At 56.1% G+C, this 22843-nt stretch overlaps 3 protein-coding genes across 3 annotated transcripts; 1 reads left to right on the plus strand and 2 right to left on the minus strand.

Moving 5' to 3' along the window:
• Window positions 1-702: 702 nt before the first annotated feature.
• On the minus strand, window positions 703-3591 carry BESB_037220 (uncharacterized protein; the record flags this gene model as incomplete). The annotated part of the gene is made up of 3 exons (XM_029362308.1): window positions 703-1732; window positions 2166-2507; window positions 3170-3591. 3 exons carry the CDS (start codon window positions 3589-3591, stop codon window positions 703-705), a joined length of 1794 nt encoding a protein of 597 aa, XP_029221273.1.
• Window positions 3592-8680: 5089 nt separating this feature from the next.
• On the plus strand, window positions 8681-14512 carry BESB_037230 (uncharacterized protein; the record flags this gene model as incomplete). Its single annotated transcript, XM_029362309.1, has 11 exons — window positions 8681-8864; window positions 9497-9562; window positions 9926-10118; window positions 10507-10651; window positions 11217-11399; window positions 11803-12056; window positions 12533-12592; window positions 13104-13167; window positions 13660-13737; window positions 14117-14275; window positions 14498-14512. 11 exons carry the CDS (start codon window positions 8681-8683, stop codon window positions 14510-14512), a joined length of 1401 nt encoding a protein of 466 aa, XP_029221274.1.
• Window positions 14513-16572: 2060 nt separating this feature from the next.
• On the minus strand, window positions 16573-22281 carry BESB_037240 (carrier superfamily protein; the record flags this gene model as incomplete). The annotated part of the gene is made up of 10 exons (XM_029362310.1): window positions 16573-16806; window positions 17247-17333; window positions 17654-17698; window positions 18063-18555; window positions 19208-19302; window positions 19909-20004; window positions 20159-20246; window positions 20482-20569; window positions 21175-21365; window positions 21893-22281. 10 exons carry the CDS (start codon window positions 22279-22281, stop codon window positions 16573-16575), a joined length of 1806 nt encoding a protein of 601 aa, XP_029221275.1.
• Window positions 22282-22843: the final 562 nt, after the last annotated feature.

The raw sequence follows: 22843 nt of genomic DNA on the forward strand, positions 1-22843 counted from the left end.
AAAAAGACACCCGAACACACTGCGTTTTAGACAAGACCAATGAAGCAGGGACAGCACCAAGAAAGACGGCAGCTTCCCATGCGCTCGTACTGCAAAATGCGGCTCCATTCAGCCGGCCGCGGCGCTGTACATCCCGCGAGCCTGGCGACACACAGAGTAGAGCTCTGTCAAAGAAACCACCCCCTGCAGCGCGCGGCACTCACGCGTCCAGCGGAGGCGATGGGAGAGGGGGGGGACGGCGCATGCTGCCTGGGGAACAGGCACACGCCCCTCCGCCGGCCTCGAAGGCCCGAAAGTCACGGCTCTCGTTTCGTGTGCCCCATGCGCGCAAATTCCTCGAGAGCGGGCGAAAGTCAGATCCCCTCTCTTCTCTCCCATGCATGCGCATGCGTATGTATGCGTAAGCCTACATGCGCAGACACAGCCGTTCACAAGCATCTGTACAAGAAAATGGAGTTACGCGGCCGGCAGGATGTTCATAGCAAACTGTAGAGCGACACAACGAGCAGCATTGAAGAAAGACGCGAGCCTGAAGCTCGTCCTTCACCTAGTAGAAGAGACCGATATATGTGCCTCTGTCGCACGTCTCTTAAAAAGCCGCTGAGCCTCTTTCGAGCTCTCGCTCTGTGAGCGCTCCAGATCCGCTCGGATGCACGCCTTTTCGTTGCGAATTGACTCGTTTTCTTCCTCTGGCGCCGCCCCCTACGCCTCGACGCGCAACCTTTTCGCGGCGGACGCGTCCGCCTCCTCAAGATCGCCCACCCCCTGCGTGGACTCCCCTGAGCGCCTCTCCTCTTGCCCGCTTTCTCGCCCTTCGTCTCTCTCTGCGCCGCCGCCTGGCTCGTCCGCGCCGGTTGCCGTCGCGTCGGCCTCTGCGGAACTCGTCTCCTCCGTCTCAGGGCGCGGGGCAGGACCGGAGGCCGCGGCGTCTGCCTGCGCCTCGCCTTCTCGCTCGTCGCCTCGACTCCCACGGCCCGCGGGCTCCGCGCACACCGCAGCCTCTGCAGGGACTCCAGGCTGAGACGCCGCGGGAGATTCTGCTCGCTTCTTCTTCGCCGCACCGTCGCCGCCGGCTCCTTCAGCGTGTGCAGCGCCTCGCTCGGGCGCGTGCGCGGCGGTGCCGCGCCCGGTGTTTCGGCTTTCTCCGTTCGTGCGCTTGCGGGCGGGAGGGGCTGCGCCGTCGGCGAGCGACGAGGAGGCGTAGGAGGTCGCGTAAGTCGAGGCGTACGCGTACGAGGAAGAGGTGGCATGGTACCTCTGAATCAGCTGCTGTTGCTGGCGGCGGCTGCTCTGGCGGGTCCCGGGGCCGGAGGGCTGGAAGGCCTTCGCGTCCGCGCCCAAGCCGCCCTCGCCGCCAGCCCCGTTGAAGTCTGGAAAGGACGAACTGCTCCCCTCGCAGGGCGACGTGCCGTTCTTCCGCTCGCCCGCGCCGGCCCCGCCTCCCTTGCGGCCGTCGTCAGACCCATCGAGGTTCTCTTTGTTGAAGTCGCCCTCCTCCCCTGGGAGCCCCGCGGCCACTCTTCGCCCTATATGCGGAGAGGCGTACTTTGACGGGCGCGAGGTGCCCTGCTGGCGACAGAGCAGGAGGAAGTCGCAGAGGGCGGGCGGCGGTGCGTCAGGGAGGAAGTTGCGGAACTGCAAGCCCGGCCGCCAGTAGTTCAAAAAGCGCGACTCGCAAATCCCGTAAAATTGCCAGGCTCCGGGAAGCTTGCTCAGCTTCTGACACTTGCACCTAAACACCAGACAACAGGTAGCCACACAACTGTCTCTGTCGACACTCGCAAATCCCTCTATATACGGATCTCCATCCAAAGACACACACGCTTGCGTAGCCTTGCGTAGCTCTGGAAGGCATTCTATGCGCCATCCTACAGGTCTGTATATGTGAATAGGGTGCTGCCCCGATCGATTCCTTTGCTCGCTGTCTGGTTCAGGATACGCGTAAGAACACCCTGAGATGCACACGAGCGGCGAATAAAAGGAGAGAGGGCGCCCTGCACCAACCTCCGCATGCAACACATGTCTTTTGTTTTTAATTTTAACTGCAGCTCGCTGCAAGATGTAAAACGACGGCGCCTGTGGCTCGTTCGCTCCTCTCTGCGCGTCACGTCTGCAGACCCCAATGCATGCTCGGAGGGGTCGGGAAGCTGCCGAGTTTTTCTCACTTGACTGTCGGATGATCATTGTGACTGCCGCCGTCGAGCTCCGTCTCCCAGTGTTTCGAGAGCATCAGAGTCTCGGTTAGGAACGTGACGGCGTCTCTCGGGAAGAGAAGAAGCGCCTTCTCTGTGCAGCTGACCAGGCGGTACGGATTCTTTGAGCTGGAGCCTCCACGGCTCGTCCCCCCCCCCGAGGAGACACCTGTCCCCGGCGTCCCCGCGCCTCCTGGCGAGACTCCGACCGCGCCCGCAGGCTCGTCGGGCCATTCGAAGGCCTGCGCAAAGATTCGGAGGCACAGCGCCTTCATCAACAGCGAGGAGAAGTCGGGCGGAAGCGAGCGACGGCACCTGCAAAAACGCCACGACAAATCACGTGAAAAAAGCGAAAAACTTTCCATGCAGCGGAGGAATCGTACACTCCAATACAGACACAGTCACGGGGCACGCCGCCCTCTCGCCGCAAAACTCACATTGGAGCTGACCCGCGAAAACAGGACGTCTGTGTCCACGGAGTCGCCACGTACGCCACGGAGAGAGTAAACGCAGGTGCGAATACACGAAAAAAACCCGAAATGGGCGACATGTTCCTTGGCAAATACCATCCTAGCGCATCGCACTACCAGCCAGTTGGATGACCGCGAAAAACACACAGGAAGCATACACGGGAGCAAATATCTTCACAGCGCCCCTGTGCACGCATGTGAATTCCTATCCCATATCTATGAATACATAGGTTGGTATTCACGTATAAGCACGCAGCAGCACACATACTCACGTCTATGTGCGTATCTGCGTATCTCTATGCAGCAATGCGCTCTCGGTTGGCTCGCTGCCTAACTCCCTACGGAGCAAAGCCAGCCGTGCGGCGCGCTGGAGAGCCGCAGGCGTGCCGCCGAGCATCGCTGCAGATGCACGCGCAGCTTTCCATTTCTCTACATCAGAGAGTTCTGTGCGTGCGCATTTCGAGCGAGATTTTCGCGTATCGTTGGACGTCCGCCGGGCTAGCGTACCAGAGGCCGCGAATAGACCGTTCGTGCTCGTCCACGACCTCGACGATGCCGCCGCCGACGGGGCAGTACTCGGCCTGCCCGCTGCCGCCCTTGGTTTGGACCGCTTCTTCAACGACAACAAGGACGAATCCCACTGATGAGGGCGCGGAGAGCATCTCGACGATCTCCTCGGTCTGCGCGGCGGCAAGTTCGGGGTTCGGCTGCCGCGTAAAGGCGTCCTTCGGGTTCGAACGCGTGCACGAGTAGGAACGATTCTTCAGAATCTTCTCAAAGATCCCCTGGCGAGTCTTCTCCGCATCTGCAACGTTCACGATGGGCAGCCGCAGCACGAACGAACGCAGGTGCAGCGCCGCGAAGATGGCCTCTGTCCGACTGTTGATCAGCTCCTGCTGAACAAGGTACGAAGACGAAGAGAGCGACATTTTGGCAGGCGACAGATCGACAGACGGAAAGAAGAGGGCCGCCCAGCTGCGAGGAGACCAGACGCGCGAATCGAGACGCGAAAACCCAACAGCGCGCTTGACGCCGTCGGCCGAGACGGGGAGAGAAGATGAAGGCGCGAGTGACAAAGAGATCCGCGAAGGACGAAACGCTCTTCCAGACCCAGGGCGAGCGAGGCGGCGGATGCAGGAATGGCCGCGGCGAGATGCTGACGCGAAACAAAAAAGAAACGGTTGTAACGAGCGAAAACAGGACTGAGGCCGCAACGAGGCGTCGCCCTCCCTCGCCGAAATCGACACGATTTAGGTTTCGCAATGAAGCACAAAATTCAGCGCAGCGCACAACAGAAGGAGACGAGGGAGCAGACTAGGTGGATGACTGCGCGTGACTTTGGAAGGAGAAGAAGCTCGGACTAGGGTGAGGAGAAAGACAACAGCGAGGCAGAGGAAGGTCGACTTTGGGGCCGGTAAAACGGGCCTCAAAAGAGAAAGACCAGGAAAGAAGAGGTGATGACGACGGAAAGGAGACGCAGGCATTAGACGGTTAAAACAACTAAACGGGCGACTGAAAAGGTCCGTAAGCGATGTGTAGGAACAGAGAAAGCATCGAGGCGAGGAAACAAGACGTTCTGCAGCTCCCTTCTCCGGCAACGAAATGACGGCGCGGACACGCGATCATTCCAAAAGACGCTTCCAGTGCACGGGCACTTGAGGTATCGGCGTGGCCTTCTCAAAGACTCTCGATTTCTGTGCGCAATTTGAGCGAGCCTTTTTCCCCCGAGTCAGGCGGCAGCCCTTCAGGACGCCGGAGCTGCGTAGTTGGGTTGCACGACAGAGAAACGTGCAAGCACCATCTTCGCATTGCAACCCGGTTTCTCTCCTGAGGAAGCCTCGTCTAGGGGGAAGAAGCACCAAAGCGCGAGGGAAGGGCTGGAGGCAGCAAGACGAAGAGACAAGGGAAAGACGTAGTTCGCTCTTCCGGGAGGAAACAAGCATCAAACAATAGCAAGAGGGTGTGATGCTGCGCGCGGGAAGTCTCTTTGAGCAGCAAGAGAGGGAAGGTGCTTGAAAATCAAAGTCGAATGAATGCTTATTACATAGTTCCAGAGGGCGCTGCGCGGCCAGCGCAAAAACGGCCGTGTGAACTGGCGTTGGCAGAAAAAAAGCGAAAGAAGGGCGGGACATACAAGAGTAACGCTTGTGCAGGAAAAGTGCCCTTGTGCCAAGCCTCGTGTCTGAGAAAACGAGGTGTATGTACAGCCCGCAGTAAAGGTGCACTCAATTAAACGAAGAAAGGCTGCACCAATCGCGAAGTCCGTTGACTCGCTAGGAAGTGCGATGTCTTGGCTCGGGGCTTCACGCACAGCGTTCGAGAGTACGATCCAGCCCAAAGAATAACAAGTGATTGGTTTTAAGAGAAAATCTGCTTCAGTAAAAGGGGGGAACGATGCGAGCGAGTGCGCGTGCAAAAGGGCACTCGCGCAGTTCAACTGCCGCTGGCAGAGAGAGCCGCGAGGAACAAGAAGCGGGACTTACCGCTATAATCGGGGCCCAGAGTCCGGTAAACTGTGTTGACAAGAGGGGAAGCAGACGAATGTGCCTCTGCTATAGGGAGAAAAACGGGTAAAAGCAGAAGACACGGCGGACGACGAACGCAGGGAGCTACGGGACATAGAAGTGCACAGCGTGAGAGACGAAGAGGTAAACACAGTGAAGATCCGCGCGCGGGGGCCGGCCGCACGTGTGTGACGACAGAAGGCGATAACGGCAGTCCACAGCTCGTTTTTCCACGCACCTTTGGTTTTTCTTCACATTCAGCCCTCCATCCCGGTGCGGTCGCTCGCACCCGCCACGAACGCCGCAAATTTCCAGCGAAAAATCGACCAGACGCCGTGGGCGGCTCGTGCACATCCCCGTCTCCGCCTCTCTCCCTACTCCCAGCGTCCGCGCCGGGAACGCGCAAAACTGCGGGAAAAGTGATCGCAACCGCGGACGGAAAAACCTACAGACGCGGCCTTACAGGTCACGTGAAACTCTCGACGAGCGGCGTTTGCGAGTCCTTCGCTCTCCTGCTCTCTCGGTGTCCGCGGCGCCCCGAGCGAGGAACGGGAAGTGACCTTACGCGGCACTTGGAGAACGCCCGATATTCGGGGTTTGTCTGTGCGCGGTGCAAAGCGCTCCTTCAGAGCGCAGAGGCCAAGCACCTGAAAGAAATGTTCGTTTCGGCCGTGGCGAGATCATAATATCGACGATGTCAAAAGATGCTGGGGGACGGAGCTTCGACGCGCTCTCGACGCACATCTACTAAGTCCGAGGCGCCGCCTTCGCGGGCCGGCGCACGAGACGACGGACATCGTCTCTTCTCCTGCTCAGCAGTCCGCCGCGAAACAAGCGAGTTTTTGTATCTTTAAGAAGCATACGGGAGGGACTGGGTTGCGTGAGGAAACACGCGGGTCTTGTAGCCGGACAGGCAGATGCCACTGCGGCGGGGCGTACCCCCACGTTCCTGGCGAGTGAGAGTGTCAGTTACAGCCCGCGCCGAAGGCCGCGTCAAGAGTCAAATGCTGCACCTTTACGAGCCCTTGAATGGAATGCTGCCCGCTTCAGAGCATAGAGGGTTATCTGCAGCTTCTGCTTGTTGAGGAGACTCGAAAATACGGCGGGAAGGACGGAAATCCACGCGAGAGTAGCCAGACTTGACCCCAGCGACGACCGAGACTGTTTCCGCCGCGCTAATGTCCGCGTCCTCTGCGGCCCAGTGCTCTCTGCAGTGCCGTTGTCTGCCTTGTTGCACCGCGCAGGCGATAAGCTTCATTGGTGAATGTGCCAACATGTAGATATGCATCGAGGCTCATCTACATAGGTAGGCGCCCGAACGCAGTTCGCATGTATGGTATACGCGGTCTCCCCCCGCTGGGCGCCTGTAGGCTAGCGAGAGACGGGAAAGCTCTCACCGACACCCTTCTCCTCAGCATACTACTGGGGATCCGAGCGGCGGAAAAATCAGATATGCTTCTGCCGGTTTCACACAGACACGCCGCAGGATTTCCACGCGTGCGGTTGTGCGCTTGCGTTTTGCTAGCGCCGCGGAAGTCAGCTTCAGGGCGAGCGGCACACACCTTGCTCTTTTCCATCATGTTCAGCACCTGTTGAGCACAAGTCGGGTCGCTCTCGTCGCCGAAAAGACTTGCGTACACCCCAAACGACTCGCGAGGCGCAGAACATGTCGAAAGTTTCAGACAAGTGCTCAAGGCGACTTGCAGCTGTGAGATTCGCCCAAGAGCATCCATAGCGAGGCCTCGTAAAATACCCAGGGCCAACCTAGGCCCCGTTGGGTGGGTGCTGGAGTGAATGCACGGGGGAGGGCGTAACCGCGGGGCAAGTATAAAGATGCACACGGAGTCGTTCTCGCAGCACGTCACATGAGAAACAACCACAGGCCCCATACACAGAAAGCGCACGAGCGGCAGGCGCGCCCGCAGCAAACCCACGACAACCAATTCAGATGCGATCTCATAACGCTGCAGCGCGCAGTCGTGGAGAGGTAAACCTCATGCTTCGCTGCTCACTCGTGCTGGCGAACCAAGCTGAAGTGAGACGTTCTACCCAGAAAGCTTTCTACAGTGAAGACAGAATCGCTCTCGCGGAGCCCGCTGCAGGCTACCAGCAGCTGTTTCCCGCGACATATAAATACATATGTGGAGACTTGTTCGGTATCCAAAAACAGGCGTTTCGCTTCTTTTCGCCTGAAACTCGAACTTTTTTTTGTTTTGGAGAGGGAGAGCGCTGCCCAGACTCTGAGGTGGTTTTTGTGTTGGGCTCTCACGAAGAGCGCATCTCCAAGCAGCCGCCACTAGTGTTTTCCAGCCCTCTTCCTGAAGACGGCAAAGATCCGAGGAAAGGCCCCGATTCTCTGCTCGTTTAAGACAAAGCTCAAAGCCCGCGCTTCTCTATCATTGAAAAGCCTCTGAGCTCCGCAGACGCCCCAGGACCGCTTGCACTCGCGAGATTCTTGACCCGACAATCAGCGGTTCAACTTCTCGTTTACATTAATACTATTGAGGGTAAGAGTATGCGCAGTTGAGGCCTCGAGCCCGCAGACAGCGCCAACCACATACCCCTTGATAGGAGTCGCGCCGCCCGACAGGCCTGCGGCGACACAGCAGCGCAGGAAGGCGCGGTTCTCCAGAAGACTGCATCGGAACGACGCTTGTCCTCCCACCAGGCGCTTAGATGTCGAAACTGTCGAGTCTGCCGAGAAAGGAACTGAGGAGCGAACCCCCGATCAAAGCCCCTGCTGGAAGGGCGCTTCGCGAATCGCGGGGGTGAGACAGCGGAGAAGATAGTTTGCCCCGTTGCATGTGCGCGACATGTGAAGTCTGGGCCTCTGGCGTTCGAGTGTGCGTCTTCCTCGTGAGTTTTATTTCTGTTTTTTCGCGGCGTCTCTCTGTCTTTCGTGCCTTCTTCTCTGTCTACGCTGGAGAGAGCCCCTCTCCTCTGCAGACGTTGTCTCCTTTCTCCTCTGCTCCCGTTGTCGCGCGGGCTCCGTGTGTCGGCTCTGCTTCTCCTCCTTCGCAGCGCGACACCGATTGTCTTTCCTGCTTCAGGTCTTCCTCTCTCTTCTGTTTCTCTTCTTTGTCCTTCTGGGGGAGCAGAAGAACTGTCTGTGCCGAGCTTTCGTTCCGAGACTCCGCCTCTCCGCTTTGGCCTTGTTCCGCCGCTGCATGCGCCCGCCCTCGCTTGCAGACACTCGCCGACAAAACGACCTTTCCAGCGTCGTCTCGTCTTCCTCTCGTCTCGCGCACTCTTTCTGCGAGTTGTTTCCTCTTCTCTGCGTCTGATAATCTTGTCCGCCGCGTGGCGCCTGCCTTCTCCGCTTCTGCGGAGGACACCCCCCGCCTCTGATTGCACGCCGCAGTCACGCCGAGGGGACTCCAAGTAGCTCTCCCGCTCCGGATCTCGCTTGCTCGCTGCTCTTTTTGTTTACTGATTTCTTCTCCGTTGTTTCCTTCGCTCTTCTGCTGCCTCTTTCTCTCCGGTATATGAGTCTGTTCGCCTTCCGTTGCCCACAATGGCAGCGCCGCGTCTTCGCGCCCTCTTTGTGCTTCTCGCTCTCGTTGCGCTGTCGTCGCTGTGCCTCTCTAAAGAAGCATTCAACTCTGCGCCGCTCGCTGCCTCCCCCGTCGTCGGAGCCTCCGCAGAGGCTGCACCTGCGAGCGGCTCAGCGAACGCCGCGAGTGAAGATGACGACGATGGTAAATGCACTAAGTGCCGAGCTCTTTGATAATTATGGCTTTTCTTGTTCCTTTCTGTGGGCAGCGGAATGCGAATACAACTCGATGCCTTACAACAATGCATCTGTCGCAGGCGAAAACAGTCTCCGCTCACACAGGAGGCGCAGTTCCCCCTCCAGACAGGCGAAACGTGAAAAAGTAGAGTGTGAAGGCGATCGTTCTTTCCGTTCCCTGGTCGTAGATTGCCGAATAGATACTTTGATTCACACTACATACAAGCATATGTATATGTTTATATGTGTATATATGCATGCATTTATATGTGCCCTCCTCTACAGGGGTACGAGTGCAAAGCATGCGTCTCTGCAAATGTGTACGTTATTGAAAAACATGTGTTTTGACAATACAAGGGTTTTAAGGTGAGCCTGAGGCACCGGAGTCTCGTGCTCATTTGCCGCTTCCTCTTTCTCTTCCGCTTTCTCTCGCGAAAGCGTGCCTTCAGGTATCAATGTGTTCTTTGTGCTCGCGTCAAGGACATCTTTTGTCAGAAATGTATACTAGTATACATATTTATATTAGTGTATACACTATATTGATACACAGGGATGTGTAATGAGTTGCGTCGTAGACCGGTCTCTGTTTTTTTTTCACAGAAGATGAGTTCATTTATCAGGACGCCCCCGAGCCGGCAACCGCGCCGGCGACTGCGGCCTCGACAGGTGAAGCAGAAAAATGCTGGAATATCGAAGGAGGTCATTTTGTCTAGCTCTTGAATCTCGATGACAAATCTCTGAACTGGTCTTTGAATACTTGTTGCCCGACATATCACATGCTGCATGGCGGCGCGCCTGACTCAGCGTGTGAAAGGAAACTCCGCCTCGTCTCTCTTTCCTTCGCTCTCTTCTCTGTTTGCCTTTATCCCACCGCCTGCACCGAGCCACACTGCGTCGTTTTTCAGTTTCGCCTTCATTCTCTTTCTCCCTTCCACGCGGTATGCTTCCTTCGCGTTCCTTGGGCATATTCGCTCGCCTTTCTTGTTGTTTCCCACGTTTTGAGCTCTGCCGCCTGCTCTCTGCGTGCAGCGGCCGTGAGTTCGCAGCCTGCCGGCGCGGCAAAGGACTCGCCCCCGCTTGCATTTGGGTCGTCGCCGCGCGCGTCAGTGCCTCCACCGCCCAAGTCCTACCTGCCTGAGATCCTCTTCGCAGTCACCGTCGCTGTAGTGATTGCCGTGGCGGTTTGGGGACGCAAAAAGAATATTCACGTCGCTGACGCATGGTGAGCTAAAGAGAGGCGCTTCTTTCTTTTTTTTCTGGACTGGCTTGTTGATTGCCTGTCGAAATCCGCGCGCGGGGGAGGGGGGGGGTTGGGTCGTCTTTGTCGCGCTCGCGGGCGGACGCGTCGTCTTTGTCTCTCTTGCTGCGGCGATTGCTTTACTCTTCTCGAAGGCGCCTCATAAGTGAGGGGGGCTGGGGGATGCGTGCGCATCCTTCTCGCTCCTCAGTTGCGTCGTCCTTCTATGGGGCCAGAACATTGCTTCATTCGATAGTCCGGGCTCAATTTTATATGTAAAAAAAGTACGGATTCTCTCGCGCGTGTGAGTCCAAGGATCGCATGCGGGGTGGAGGGGCATCACCGGGCGCGACTGTCACTGAGGTCTCTGCAGGATCGGCTCGGTCTCGTCGCTCCTCAAGGCAAATTTCGCCGTCGTCGGCTACGAAAACTCCTACCTCGTGATGAAGTCCTACAACGTCTTCGAACTCTACTGCACCGGCCGCAGAAACTGCTTCTGTCTCCACGGTGTCCTCCAGGTGAACACGAAAACATATGATATACATGTATGCATATGCGTATGGATACGTATATGTATATGTATGTATGTGGATATGTGTATATATATGTGCATGCGTATGGTTTTTCATGCGTATGTATATTCGTATGCGTAGACGCGTCTTTGGATTTGTTGCACGTTCATAACATCTTGGGCCTTCGCGTAGGCCCATGGGCTTGTTTGAGAGCAGAATTGAACGCAAACACAGCTATATTTTCTCTTATTTCGTGTGCGACTATGTGCCGTGTGTTGTGTCCACCGCACACTAGGCAGAAAGGCACTTTTTGCCTGGCGTGCACGCCTTGGCTCTCGTTTGCCGTCCTGCGGAGCTTCGAGTTGTTTTTCGTTTTTCCCGATTTTTCTGCATTTTGCTGGATTTTTTTGGGGGGGGCGAGCCCTCACCGCTCTTCGCGCATGTGTCTGGTCGCCGTTCGACGCATAACGTTCCGCCTCTCCGAAAGCTCCTCGCCCGCGCCGCCGCTTCCTTTTCGATCGTCGCACATCCGCTCGTTTCTGCGTTTGCCTCGACTTTTCCGTTTTTTCAGTGCCTGCCGCGCCAGTGCCTGTGGCGTCACTTCTTCGTGGGGCCACTCTTCCGCTCGCAAGCGGAAGACTCTGCCAACAGCGTCACGCTGGAGCTTCTCCTTACGCCCTCCGCCGAGCCGGGCGTCGTCGCAGTCTGCAAGCGCACTGAGCAGAAGCAGCTGATGAGCAGCAACTGGGACTTGGTACGGAGGCGGCGAGCGAGAAGCAAGCTCTCGTTTCTCAGTCGGATCGTCTGGACCCGAGACGCCGCCTCGACAGCGTCTTCGGGCTGCAAGGGGGGGCGGGGGACGTCGAGGCTTCAAGGGGCGAGCGGACACTCTTGCTCACCAGCGCGGCTTTGAGCGCTCGTTTCTTCTTCTTGAGAAGCGCACTCGAGGACGTTGGGGACGAGGGAGGAGCGCGTGTGTTTGATGGCAGCGAGTAGACCCGCAGTTTCGCGTTCTTCACAGCTCGCTGGAGTTTTTTTTGTCAAGATGGGGTGTAGGGCAGTTGGGCGCGTGTGTCCTCTTTTCCCGCGCACTTGAAGGGGGGCCCTCGGCGATGATGCGGCGTGGTTTCTTTGTCTTTGTTTCTCGCGACTTCCAGAGAGAGTTTGCCAAGGCGCGGACGGCGGCGAGCAACCCGAAGCTGGCGCAGCTGGGTTCGAACCTCGTCGCGTTCAGCGACACGAGCGACGCGCTGGACTCCCTCGTACTGGGCAACAAAACTGCGACCAAGACGCTCGCCGCGTGCGCAGAGTTCTTCCGCTTCCTCTACTTCTCGGATGTCTGCTCGTCGATTCATCCGTCGCTGGTCCCCACCGCCGCGACCTGCCCAGGCGCCTCAGCGAACACGCGAACGTGAGCAACGGAAACTGAAAGACACAGATCACGCGCGCGAAAGCCCAAGACACGCGAGAGGCAGCTGAAGAAGAGAAGAATGCTTGGAGAGTGAAGGGCGGGTGGCGCCGTCTCTGCCTTCAAAGCGCCGCTTTCGAGGTGGACGGCGACTCGAGAGGCGGCGGGCGCCGCACAAACGGAGGCCCCGCGGAAAACGAACAAGTCTCAGCCTGGCCTCAACGCGCGTTTTCTTACTTGCGCGAGGGCGCAGCGCGGAGGCGGTGGTAGACTCGCCACGGGATGAGAAAACTTTTGAAAGCTTAGAAAGGCAATTTTACTCTTCAGGTTTGGGATGCTGCCACATAAATGTATGCACTGGCTACCTGAGCTTCATAGACTATTCTACCACGAGAAAATAGCTAAAAATGACGACGGGAGCAAACGAAAGCGAATTCTCGAATGAAAAACCCCGCGTCCTTTTTCCTGTCCTGTTTCAGATTCCGCGTGCTGCGCATGAGCTTCTTCCTCCCTCCTAACGACCGCATGGAAGAAGTCGAGTAAGAATCTTTGACGATTCACGCTCGCGTCCGCTGGCGTCTGCAATCGCTCCAAGTGTCCGATGCAGACGCTCGGGATATGTGTAGTTTTCACTTTTTTTCGAGCCATCCTGTCGTTAAAAGTTCTCTCCGCGATTTGGATCACGGCGCTTTTCTCTTGAGAACGACTCTCAAATCCGGCTTATTGCAAGACGTGTCCATAGAGAGACATTTTTTTCATGCAGCCGTGTGCGTTGCTGCCTGGGATCACTTGTCGAGAATCTTTCGTTGCAAGATTGTTTTGTATTGCGGCCCCTCAGTGTGCGGCTGCACGCATACGGAGACGTGCGACGATGCGGTTTCACGACTTCAAACATCTGTAGCGGGCAACGCCATAGGCGCAGACCAGCGTCTTTTTCGGCTCTTACAGCTGTGCATAGATACGCATGTGAGAAAGTGACTGTCTCGAGTTTAAGCTGCTAGATCCCACAGTCGCAGCAGTTCGCTAGTTCGTTTTTTTTTTTTTCCAAAGGCCGCTTCTCCGTCTCGCGCTCTTCCTCGCTGACCAAGCTCGCCACCTCGGTTTGAGCGACAAGGTGAGACATCTGCGGCTGCTTTTCGGCTCCTCGCCTCTTGCGCTCTCGCGTTGCTTCAGGGTCTTCTCTGTCGACTCTGTTTTGTATATCTCTGGGTGCGCCGTGTGCGTCGCTTGTGTGAAGGCCTTTCTTCCGCCTCTGCAGAGAAGGGAAAACAGGGGAGGCCTGAGAGGAGCGTTCTAGCGACTTTCGAGGCTGGGTCAATCTTGCAGGCGCCAGGACTCGTCTGCACGTGGACACGTTTGTTGTTTCGAATCTACGGGTCGAGAGCCGCGCTGCGAAGACGTCGGCGCGTAGCCATGCGCGGATCTGTGCGTCTAGGCAAATATGCATATCTACATCTACAAAAATATATACATACATGTATGTATACGTATATGTATATGTATATCTGTATTTATGTGCATATGAATATGTCTGTTTGAAGTCTTTGCTTTTGCGTGCGAAGCTCATATGCGCGTGCCAGCGTGCGCATGCGAACGAATTTTTCAGAGCGTGGAGGTCGCGAAGAAGATGCGCCTGCAATACCAGAAGGAGATGCTGAAGGAGCAAGAAGAGCAGAGACAGGAGGTAAAGACCGGCAAGTGGAAACTGAAATACACGCGCAGCAGACATGGACTTTCGCGGCGCCGTAATGGGCGACAAAGAGGAGTAGACGCCTGCATTCATGCCCACTCGTGTCGAAACAGGTGCGTGTTCATTTCCTGTATTTATTTATTGTGCCAGTTCAAGGCCTCTATGCAAAGGTGAGTAGATCTGTATCGGCGAACGATATCTTACGACATTAGCCTATATATATATATATATACATATGTATATGTGTAGTGTATATAAATGTTTATGTATATACGTTCTACCGGCTAGAAACGTCTGTGGACATTTTTTAAATCGAGAGGCACGGTGCAGCGTGGCTTGTAGATGCTACGTTCTTTGCTTTTTCTTTTTTCAGCAACTGGAGAAGAAGCGCTCGGAGAGGAAGCGTCTGGACGAGGAGAAATACCAAAATATGACTCCCGAGCAGCAGAGAAAGTACGAGGAGAAGGAGTACAAGAAGTCGCTCAAGCAGAAGAAGGGACGCTTCAAGGTACGGTCTCTGCCAACTCTCGCGGTCCTCGATGGGATGGGGAGGAGATTTCATCGTTCTTCTTTTTTTCTTTTCTTTCTTCCGAGCTGGTTGCGGCGCTGTGTGCCCTTTCCCACGAACTCCTCCCGCGCTGTCTGCATGTTGGTATCGAATCGTATTTTTTTCGTTTGTCGTTGCGACTCTGGTTGACGCCGTCCCTGGCTCCTGCATCTCGCAATTGGCTCTTTGGCATGTGTGTCTCTCCAGGTCCTTAAGATCTAAACGCCGCGGGAAGACACGTTTTCTTTCGTATTTTGTTTTTCGAAAGAAGGAAGTGCCTCAGGGGGATGACGCCTCTCTCTGCGAAAGAGGCGGTTTTTCCTTCGAAGCAACTCGGCGTTTCGCGAAGCTCCCACCGGTACGAGAGGGCGACGACTCTCTTTGCGGGAGAGGTCTCTGGAGACCCCGCGCGCCGTGAGAAAGCCATATTCCGCGTTTGAAGGAGTGCGCACACGTCGGTCCTCTCTCGCCCAGGCGTGTATTCCGCATGCCTCGACCTGTCGCTGTGAAGCGGCGCCGGACCCAGACTTAATCTCGGCGGCTTACGGCGCGCGTTTTCCATTTCCTGTCGCTCGCTGCCACTGCTATGGCGCAGCCTCGCAGTGGAGAGGTGGAGAGTCGAGTGTCGCAGAAGCGAGAGAGAGAGAGGCAGGGTTAGCGAAGCAAAAGAGGACAGGAAGACGCCGCGAGAGTCCTCCGCGGCGTTGACGAGTGGAAACACAAATGCGGAAGTCTCCGCATGCAGGCCGTCCGCAGAAGCGACCGTTGGTGGGCTGAGTTGACTGGGGGATGCATAAGACCTCTTTGTTCTGAGAGGTCTCTGTCTGAGTCGTTTCTTGCGCCACCGTGTGATTTCCTTTGTTTTTCGCGCGCCTGAGACGCCTAGACTCGCCGACATTCCGCGCGACTCAAGAGAGTCGGAGAAAAGAGGCACGCTTGCCCTCTGTGGCCGGCAGAAACTTTGAGGCGTCTGCGGCGGTCTGTACGCGGACTCTCCGCTTGGGGGTGCCGCTGTACCTTCGCTACAAGAGCCGTTCGAGCGTTTCACTCGCATGGGGCATCCCTGCGGTCTGTGTACCTCAGGCATCATCTGCGGGCGGCTCAACATCCCTTTTCTTTGCAACACACTTTCCTTTTCGCTGTTAGCATGAACTCAAAGTACCAGATGCGACACTGCTGCGAAAGATTCACGAGGCGCGCGACCTGCAGAGTTGACAGGCCTCCTTCGCTTCGCGGACAGGCTCTCTCAAGCGCGTGTCGCGGGCGAGTCTCGGCGCGCTTTGTGAAAGAACTTCGAGGAAGACGCGCGGGCTCTTCTGCCACGCACACGCGTCGAGAGCCGCGGCACAGGCGCGGGAATTTCCGTCGCTCATTTGTAGATTTTTCATATGCAGCGCTGCTTTTTCGCGTACCTTCGCGTCGGGCGAGGATTTCTAAGACGGGCACGAAGCCAAGCGTTTCAGGTATTTATTAATTTATATATATATATATATATATATAGATAGATAGATAGATATTTATGCCCGTCATTTGGATTTCATCTCGAGTATCTTTAGCAGTATGTGCTGACGCACAACGAGAGGGCATGCACACGAGTTTTTGGAGAGTTGGGGAGCGGCATGCCAGAAGACGAAAACATGCTAAGCGTGCGCTTAGTCGCCGAGTGATGCTTCCACACTTTCATTTCCTCCAGTTGTTCCGGACTCAGCGACTGATTCGTAGTAAGCGCGGAGCGCTCGCGGCATTCGTTTTTTTCACTTTGTCCTCGAGAGCGGAATTCAATTCTTTTTGCGAAGCAAGCGCCAGGCGCGCTCGAGCGTCTGCACAGAGGAGCGACAGACAGCAACAGCCGCGTAGCCCCATTAAATTCAACATGTCTCATCCAACATTACCCTAAACTTCCTGTAGGCCGATGGAAACGCCTCTCCATCGAGATGGGTCTGAAAGAGGCGTTTCAGGGGCGTGTGCCCGCGCGAATGCTTTCTGCGGAACCGCGTAGAGGCCAACCCCCGGTTGTCGTATTTGCGCATGTTTGTGGACGCGCCCGACAGCGTCTCCAAAAGTTTTTCCTCTGGATTATTATCGGTAGCGCTATTCCACATGCGACTTGTACCTCATACGATAGATTAGCGGCCCAGGCAAACGCGTATATGCTTCTTTGCACGCGTCCAGGAACCTCCACAAAGCAACGAGTACCTCCCAAGTGACCCCAATATATATACATATATATATGTAGATAGATACATATATACATGTATGACAGTGTAGATCTAAATCGATTTTCACAGGTATAGGGACATGCGCCCCTCAGTCCGGCGTTCGTTTCGCCGCGCTGGGGGCGGCAGTCCGAGGAGCCCTACGTGGTAGGTGCTGTTTGTCACGCGTTCCTTGATCATGTAGAGGATGGCGGAGGCGATCAAAGTCTTGCAGAGCTGCAGCCCGAGGCCGCGGTACAGCCCCAGAAGGCCCTCTTGCGCCAGAGTCGAAATCATGAAGGCGACAATCCCCGTTTCGCGCTGAAGAGACACGGCAGCGGGCGGAAGCAACGGCGAAGCTCGAGCCCGCGACGCCTCGACCGTTGGCCCCCCAAAAACACACAGCTGCAGAGGAGAGCTTCAGCTTCTCAACTCTTTCAGACTTCCCTCATGAGTGAAAAGCGAAGAGGAAGAGAGAGTGGGCATGTCCAACTCTCATTTGGAGGTGAAAGCCGGTCGAAGAATGGCGCTGACATCGCGCTCACGCACGCTCACGAGCTCGATACTTCTAGAGCCTCTCTTCCCCTCCCCCCCTTCTCCCCCGCTCAGACATGAACGCGGCCGCACACAACCTCACAACCAAGGAGCGCTGTAGGTTTACGGTTTCGTTCCACGGTCACGCAAGGCCCTGCGGGCGGCTGTCCCGGCTTCCGCGGGTTGGCGGAGTTGTGACTCTGTGGACTCTCAGAAATTATGCTGACCTCTGCGTGGGAACGCGGCGCGATGACTTCGTCGCCCGTCCGCAGGTCGAACGCATGATACTTGCCGTCACCGACGACGCCTGGAGACTGTTGCAGAGAAAGAAAGGAAGAAAGAAGAAAGAGAGAAAGAAAGGACCATGCGGAGACTTCGATATTCGTGGCGTGCAAACATGTGGATACGTATGTGAGGAGAGAAAAAAAAAAACGCCGAGAGGCAGACTGCACCGAGACAGGCCAATGCCTACACAAAAGGAGCATAGCGGAATGACGGCATGGGCTCCGTCAAAAGGCCGATAGCGCTCAATGAACGTGAATACAACACACGGCAGGGATGCCACAGAACTCGACACAGAAATGTTGTTGTGTCGATTCCTCGTCGCGTGGACTCCCCTCTCTTTTGCGCTCACTTCGACCTTGTCTGAGAGGCAGAACGAAGCAGCTTTCAGCATGTCCTGACCGAGAGCAGAGAAAAGCAGACACTCTCGAGCTTCACGTCTTCCATTTCGGAAATTCGAGGCCGGCGAGGGGGTTGAATCGAAAAAAGAGATTCGCTGTCTCTAATCCTCGTGAGAAGGCCACGTACCGCCCGCATGCACCAACAGTCAAGCGACTGAGGTGAAGCCTGCGTCCTTCAACGCGAGTTGCCTGGAGGCTCCTCTGAAGACCCGAGATCTTGGCAAGAACGGAAAATCACTCAGGCGAGCCGTGGAGCGTGCCCAGCCGGGCTTGAGGTTCGTGCTTCGCTCGCTCCCCTCACAGCGTGCGTCTGTCTCTGCCTATGCACGAAAACCTCCTGCGAGACTGTGTGCGTCTTACATTGGGGTCGACGAAGATCCCAGGAAGCATCTCGGGGGTCGGCTGGCGCTTGGCGCGTTTGTCTGCGGCGCGACCTGCGCGGGCGGCGCCTGCGACGGCGTCGTGGCTCTGTGGGCGTCCAGGACTCTGCTCCCCCGGCTGCGCTCGTGCCGGCAGCCTGGAGATCGCCCCACACGAGGCAGAAAGGCCCAGCCGCGGCGAGGCCGCGGCGCCCGACGAGGAGGAACCTGAGAGCCCTGCGGCAGAGCCCAAAGTGCCCGTATGCAAGAAAGAAGAGCAAGAAGACAGGCAGGAAGAGGACGGTGCCTTGCGCAGCGGTGTGCGGTGGACAGGGGGTGGGGGGTACAGGGGGGAGGAAGGCGAATAGCGCAGCGACGAAACAGAGTCTTCTCCTCCCTCGCTCTCGCACCGTGTCCCCAGCGGACTGCCCGCGAGCGGACTGAGCGCCGGACTGACGGTGCTCTGATTCTCGCCTGCGGCCGGAGGGGTGACGCTGAGCCACCAGAGAGAGCGCAACAAAAGAGACACCGACAGAAACGAAGCGATACGCTACCTCACTAGGCGGAGAATCCCGCGGTACGTCCAGCAGTGAATGAAGCGTCAGTGCCTGGCCAGCTCGGCAGCAAGGCATGAAGACGCATGTAAGAGACTCCGCCAACGCGGGGCCTCACCCGTCTCGGAATCTTCCTGCGCATTTGCGGACTTTGAGGAACAAGATACGCCGGTATTTACACATATTCAAGCCTATACATAGTAACGTATGTATACATGCATGCATACATGGAGAGAGAGAAGCTCGGGACGCCGCTCCAGAGACAGAGAAGAGACAACCGTCATGCACAGAGTCGAGCGGGAGGAGGTCGTGAAGTTTCAGCATTCGAAGAAATTAGACATTGCATACGCTTTGATAGGCACTGTTGCCACAGGGCATGAAGGTAGAGTGTCAAAGAAGGGACGGCGAGAAGCCACTGCGAAGCAGAGCGCCCCCCAAGTGCACAGTCCAATCACGTGTTGTATGTCGTCTGCTGGACCCCGCGCTGTTTTTCGCATGTGTCTGCTTTCAAGCCGAGGTTCAAGAAGGAAAGAGCCTATGAAGGTGAGAGAGAGGAAAAAAGAGAGAAAGTACTCAGAAAGGCTAGAGCTACCTGAGTAGGCCTTCTGGCGTCGGGCTGCGAGAGGACTCCGGGCTACTCGCCTCGTGATGACTTGAAGCGCCTGTGCACTGAACATGCAAGAGAACCTGAAAAAGTAGGCCAAGAAAAAAGAAGGGAGCAATTCAAGAAACAGGTCGAGGAGCTGCGTGCGGCTGTGTAAATTCTGGCATTCGGAGGACCCCCCGCCTTGTCGACTGCGGCGCCTGCTGAGAGGCGACGACCGGCCGACGACAGCAAATCAAAGCTCCTCCGGGAGAGACGGCACTTTGAGCTGAAGCGCCACGTCAGGGGACGAGGAAGATAAAGGATGCCTCTCTCAGGTCTATCCGACTTAGAAACTGAAGGCATTCACTAGCCAGATGCGCATGGGAAGGGATGTGTTCGAGTTGGGGGGCGGAATCTTTGAAGAAAGAAACACGCATAGAGCGGCAGAGGACAACAGAAGGACAGAGGGAGGACTCGACTCACATACAAAAGAAAGACGAACATACCGACAGATATACAAACAGGTGGGAGCGCACACAGACGGAGCAGTGACTTAAGCTTGCGCATGGCTCGCCTCAGGGTTCATCGAGAATTTTGTTAAATGCTCAGTTTGGTCCAAAGGACGGCATGCCTCTTGGAAGACTCCTGTGCATGCGAAGGCCACTTCGTCGGGAGAGGCGTCGAGAAAGAAATCGTTGGCGACTCACTTTCGAGCGGATGTAAGGATATGTGACGACCGTTGCAAGCGCCTTGGAAAGCGCTCCCAACAGAAACGCTTGCGTAGACGTGAGCGGCAGGAGGCGCTGAAAAGCAAACGAGAACTCTGAGACGAATGGTGGAAACCAAACTGGAGAGGGCTTCTGCGCAGGGAACGCAGGGAAAATGGCCCTTTTGGCGTCGCACACCCCGGCAACCCCCCCCCCCCTCCCCTGACGCCCCCTGACGGTCCAGGCTTACGCGACTTGTGTCGAGCGGCGTTTCCTCGTCTAAGATCGGATCGATGTTCCTACGAGCCTGTTTCTCCACGACGACCTGCAGCAACAGTCTGAAATACCGAAATAAAGGGAAACTCAGTTGACTGGACAGCAAGCAGCGAACACGGGAGAGTATTCGCGGAAGTCCGCATTTGTCTATATCATCAGACATGCAAGTATGTGTGACGGACAGGCATTACATGCAAGTCGAAAGAAGACATACATCCATCCATATGTGTGAACATAAACGTATTGGAATATATGAATATATACATGCGTGTCGAATCCTTGCCGTCGACGACTGACTTGAGCCGGTCGAAGCAGGCATTGGTGATGGCCGGATTGGAGCAGAGGATCAGAGAGGCAGCGAACCCACGGTAAAACCCGCGGAGGCCTGCCGAAAAACCAAAAGAGAGTGTTAGGAAACGGAAGTTCACTCGACTCGTTTTCCCCTTCACACACGACATTCGGAAACCTACGGCAGTGATACAGGCTCCTGCGTCTAGATGCACATATATACACGTGTCCATGTATGTAAATACATATATAAATATATATATATATATATATATATATATATATATATATGGAAATATGAGCGTGTGATCCATAGTCCCTCACAGTGTATTCAGTGGAACTTTTCCCACGGATGTGCGCGCATGGCGTGAGTATCTCGAAAGCTCCTGGGAGTCGTTTGGATAGCTCGAGCTAGCCGATCCCTTCGCGTTTACTCCATCTCGGTACATGCATGTGCACCTGAGCACATAACTGAATGCTATATATATATATATATATATATATATATATATATATATATATATATACATATGCGTGCGGTGTACGTCTACGCCGGTCGAATGGGATCGGTAAGGGGAAGCGTGAGGCTGTCTTGGCATGGGCTGCGGGTCGTTGCATACTTGAGTTCGCACTGTGGCCTCCAGCGTGTGAGTATCAGACGATAGTCTTTCAGCCTTGCCTGGCTGTCTTCTGTGCGCTGACCTTCTCTGCGGAAGATCTTCCTGATGACGTATCTGTAGTTGAGGCCGGTCGTCTGCACGTTGGTCGAGACGACTTCCAGGGGCGCCGTGCAGCACTGATTGATCACCGCGGCCGCCGTCGCGAGCATCAGCCGTGAGGCGACGGTCTGCTTGGTTCCGCGACGGTCGTAGGCCTCCTTCAAGAGCTTGTACCTACTCACCCCCACGCGTACGCAGACGGTGTGCGAAAAGGTGCGATGTGGAAGCCAGAGGCCCTTCTATGAGGCACTGAGAATCCGAAGCAATGCTCGACTCAAAAGCGGATGTGCAGGGGTATATATGTTTAGGTAGGTACAGATAGGGGAAGGAATGAGTGTGTGGCTAGAGTGGTGGATAGATATAGAGCTGTGTATTGCAGTGTGGCTTCATCGTTGGGCACGCGCGGCTACATGCATCTGAAATGGCAGCCTTTGTAAGATTTGCTTCTTTGACCTTAGTGAGCGAAAACCTGGTCGCAGAGCCGACAGAGAGACCCCAGCGGATTGCGGCGGTGGTTTGGGAATTTGTTCCAGTCCCCGTTGTGTTCAGCATGCACGAGCTGAAGTAGAGGAACGCACTGCCGGTTGCCGTGCTCAGATTGCGCCGACAAGCGTGTGACAACATCTCACGACTCGGTAGCGTGCTTTCTGTATATTCTGGCGGCAGTTTTCCTCCTTCGCTTCTGATTCAGGCCGGCGTACCAGATGAAGTACACGACATTCCTGACAACGGCTTCGAAGACCTTGACGCCGACGCCTTTGTAAAGCTTCCGCAGCGTGTCGAGGAGGTCGACGATCACGTCCTCCGGAGCTGCGTAGGCGTCAGCGGCTTTCTGCGCGGACAGCGAAAGCTTTTTGTGTGGCGAGAGGTCGCGAGCGTCGTCGGCGGGCCTTTCGCGGATGAGTTCCCAGATGATGTTGACCAGCTCTTTGTGGCCGCTTTGGAGATGCGCGGCAGCCGTGTACGGGTCAGTCAGTTTCCGGCGGCTAGACGCCTGATAGCGCACGAGAATCGTGTCTAGAGGGTACACCACAATAGCCGACGCAGCGGCAGCAATCGCTGCAGAGGTCGCTTCCGTTGCCACCTCCATCGCGTGTTTGCGTTCCAATCACCGAGACGAAAAGCATCCACGTGCGCGCCTTCACTCCCGCTTTCCCCCTCCGTGCCTGGCGGCCGCCGACCCTCGAGCTCTCCCCTCTCTGCGCTCCGCACGGTGGCGCGCCGAAGTCCTCTGCCTCTGCCACGCTCAGTCGATATCGTTTCGCACTGACAGGAAAGACCAGCTTCCCGTCAGAGTGCCGTAGACGATCTCCACTTGTCCAGAAGAGGCCCGCAGTCGAGCTACGAGGCTACATGGTGGGATAGCCTAGTTCAGCAGGAGGTTAGTGGCACTAAACTTGGATGGCTGTGCTTCAGAGGGGAAGATGGAGAGTCACGCACCCTTGTCGGAGGGCCGTTGGGCCGCAGAATCTCACGGATACGGTGGCACAGACTGGGAGCGTGAATTTTTCAAAGTTAGGAAGCGAAAGCGAACTGCAAACAAAGAGTCCTCTCGCCAAGCGGAGCACGGCAGACCTAGGGCACTTGCCGAAATGACCGGGGGGTCTTGTTTGAGAGCGCAGACGAAATGCCCGCAGTTAGTTCTCTTGCGA

The sequence above is a fragment of the Besnoitia besnoiti genome, chromosome II (genome assembly GCF_002563875.1).
Source record: "Besnoitia besnoiti strain Bb-Ger1 chromosome II, whole genome shotgun sequence".
Taxonomy (NCBI): domain Eukaryota; phylum Apicomplexa; class Conoidasida; order Eucoccidiorida; family Sarcocystidae; genus Besnoitia; species Besnoitia besnoiti.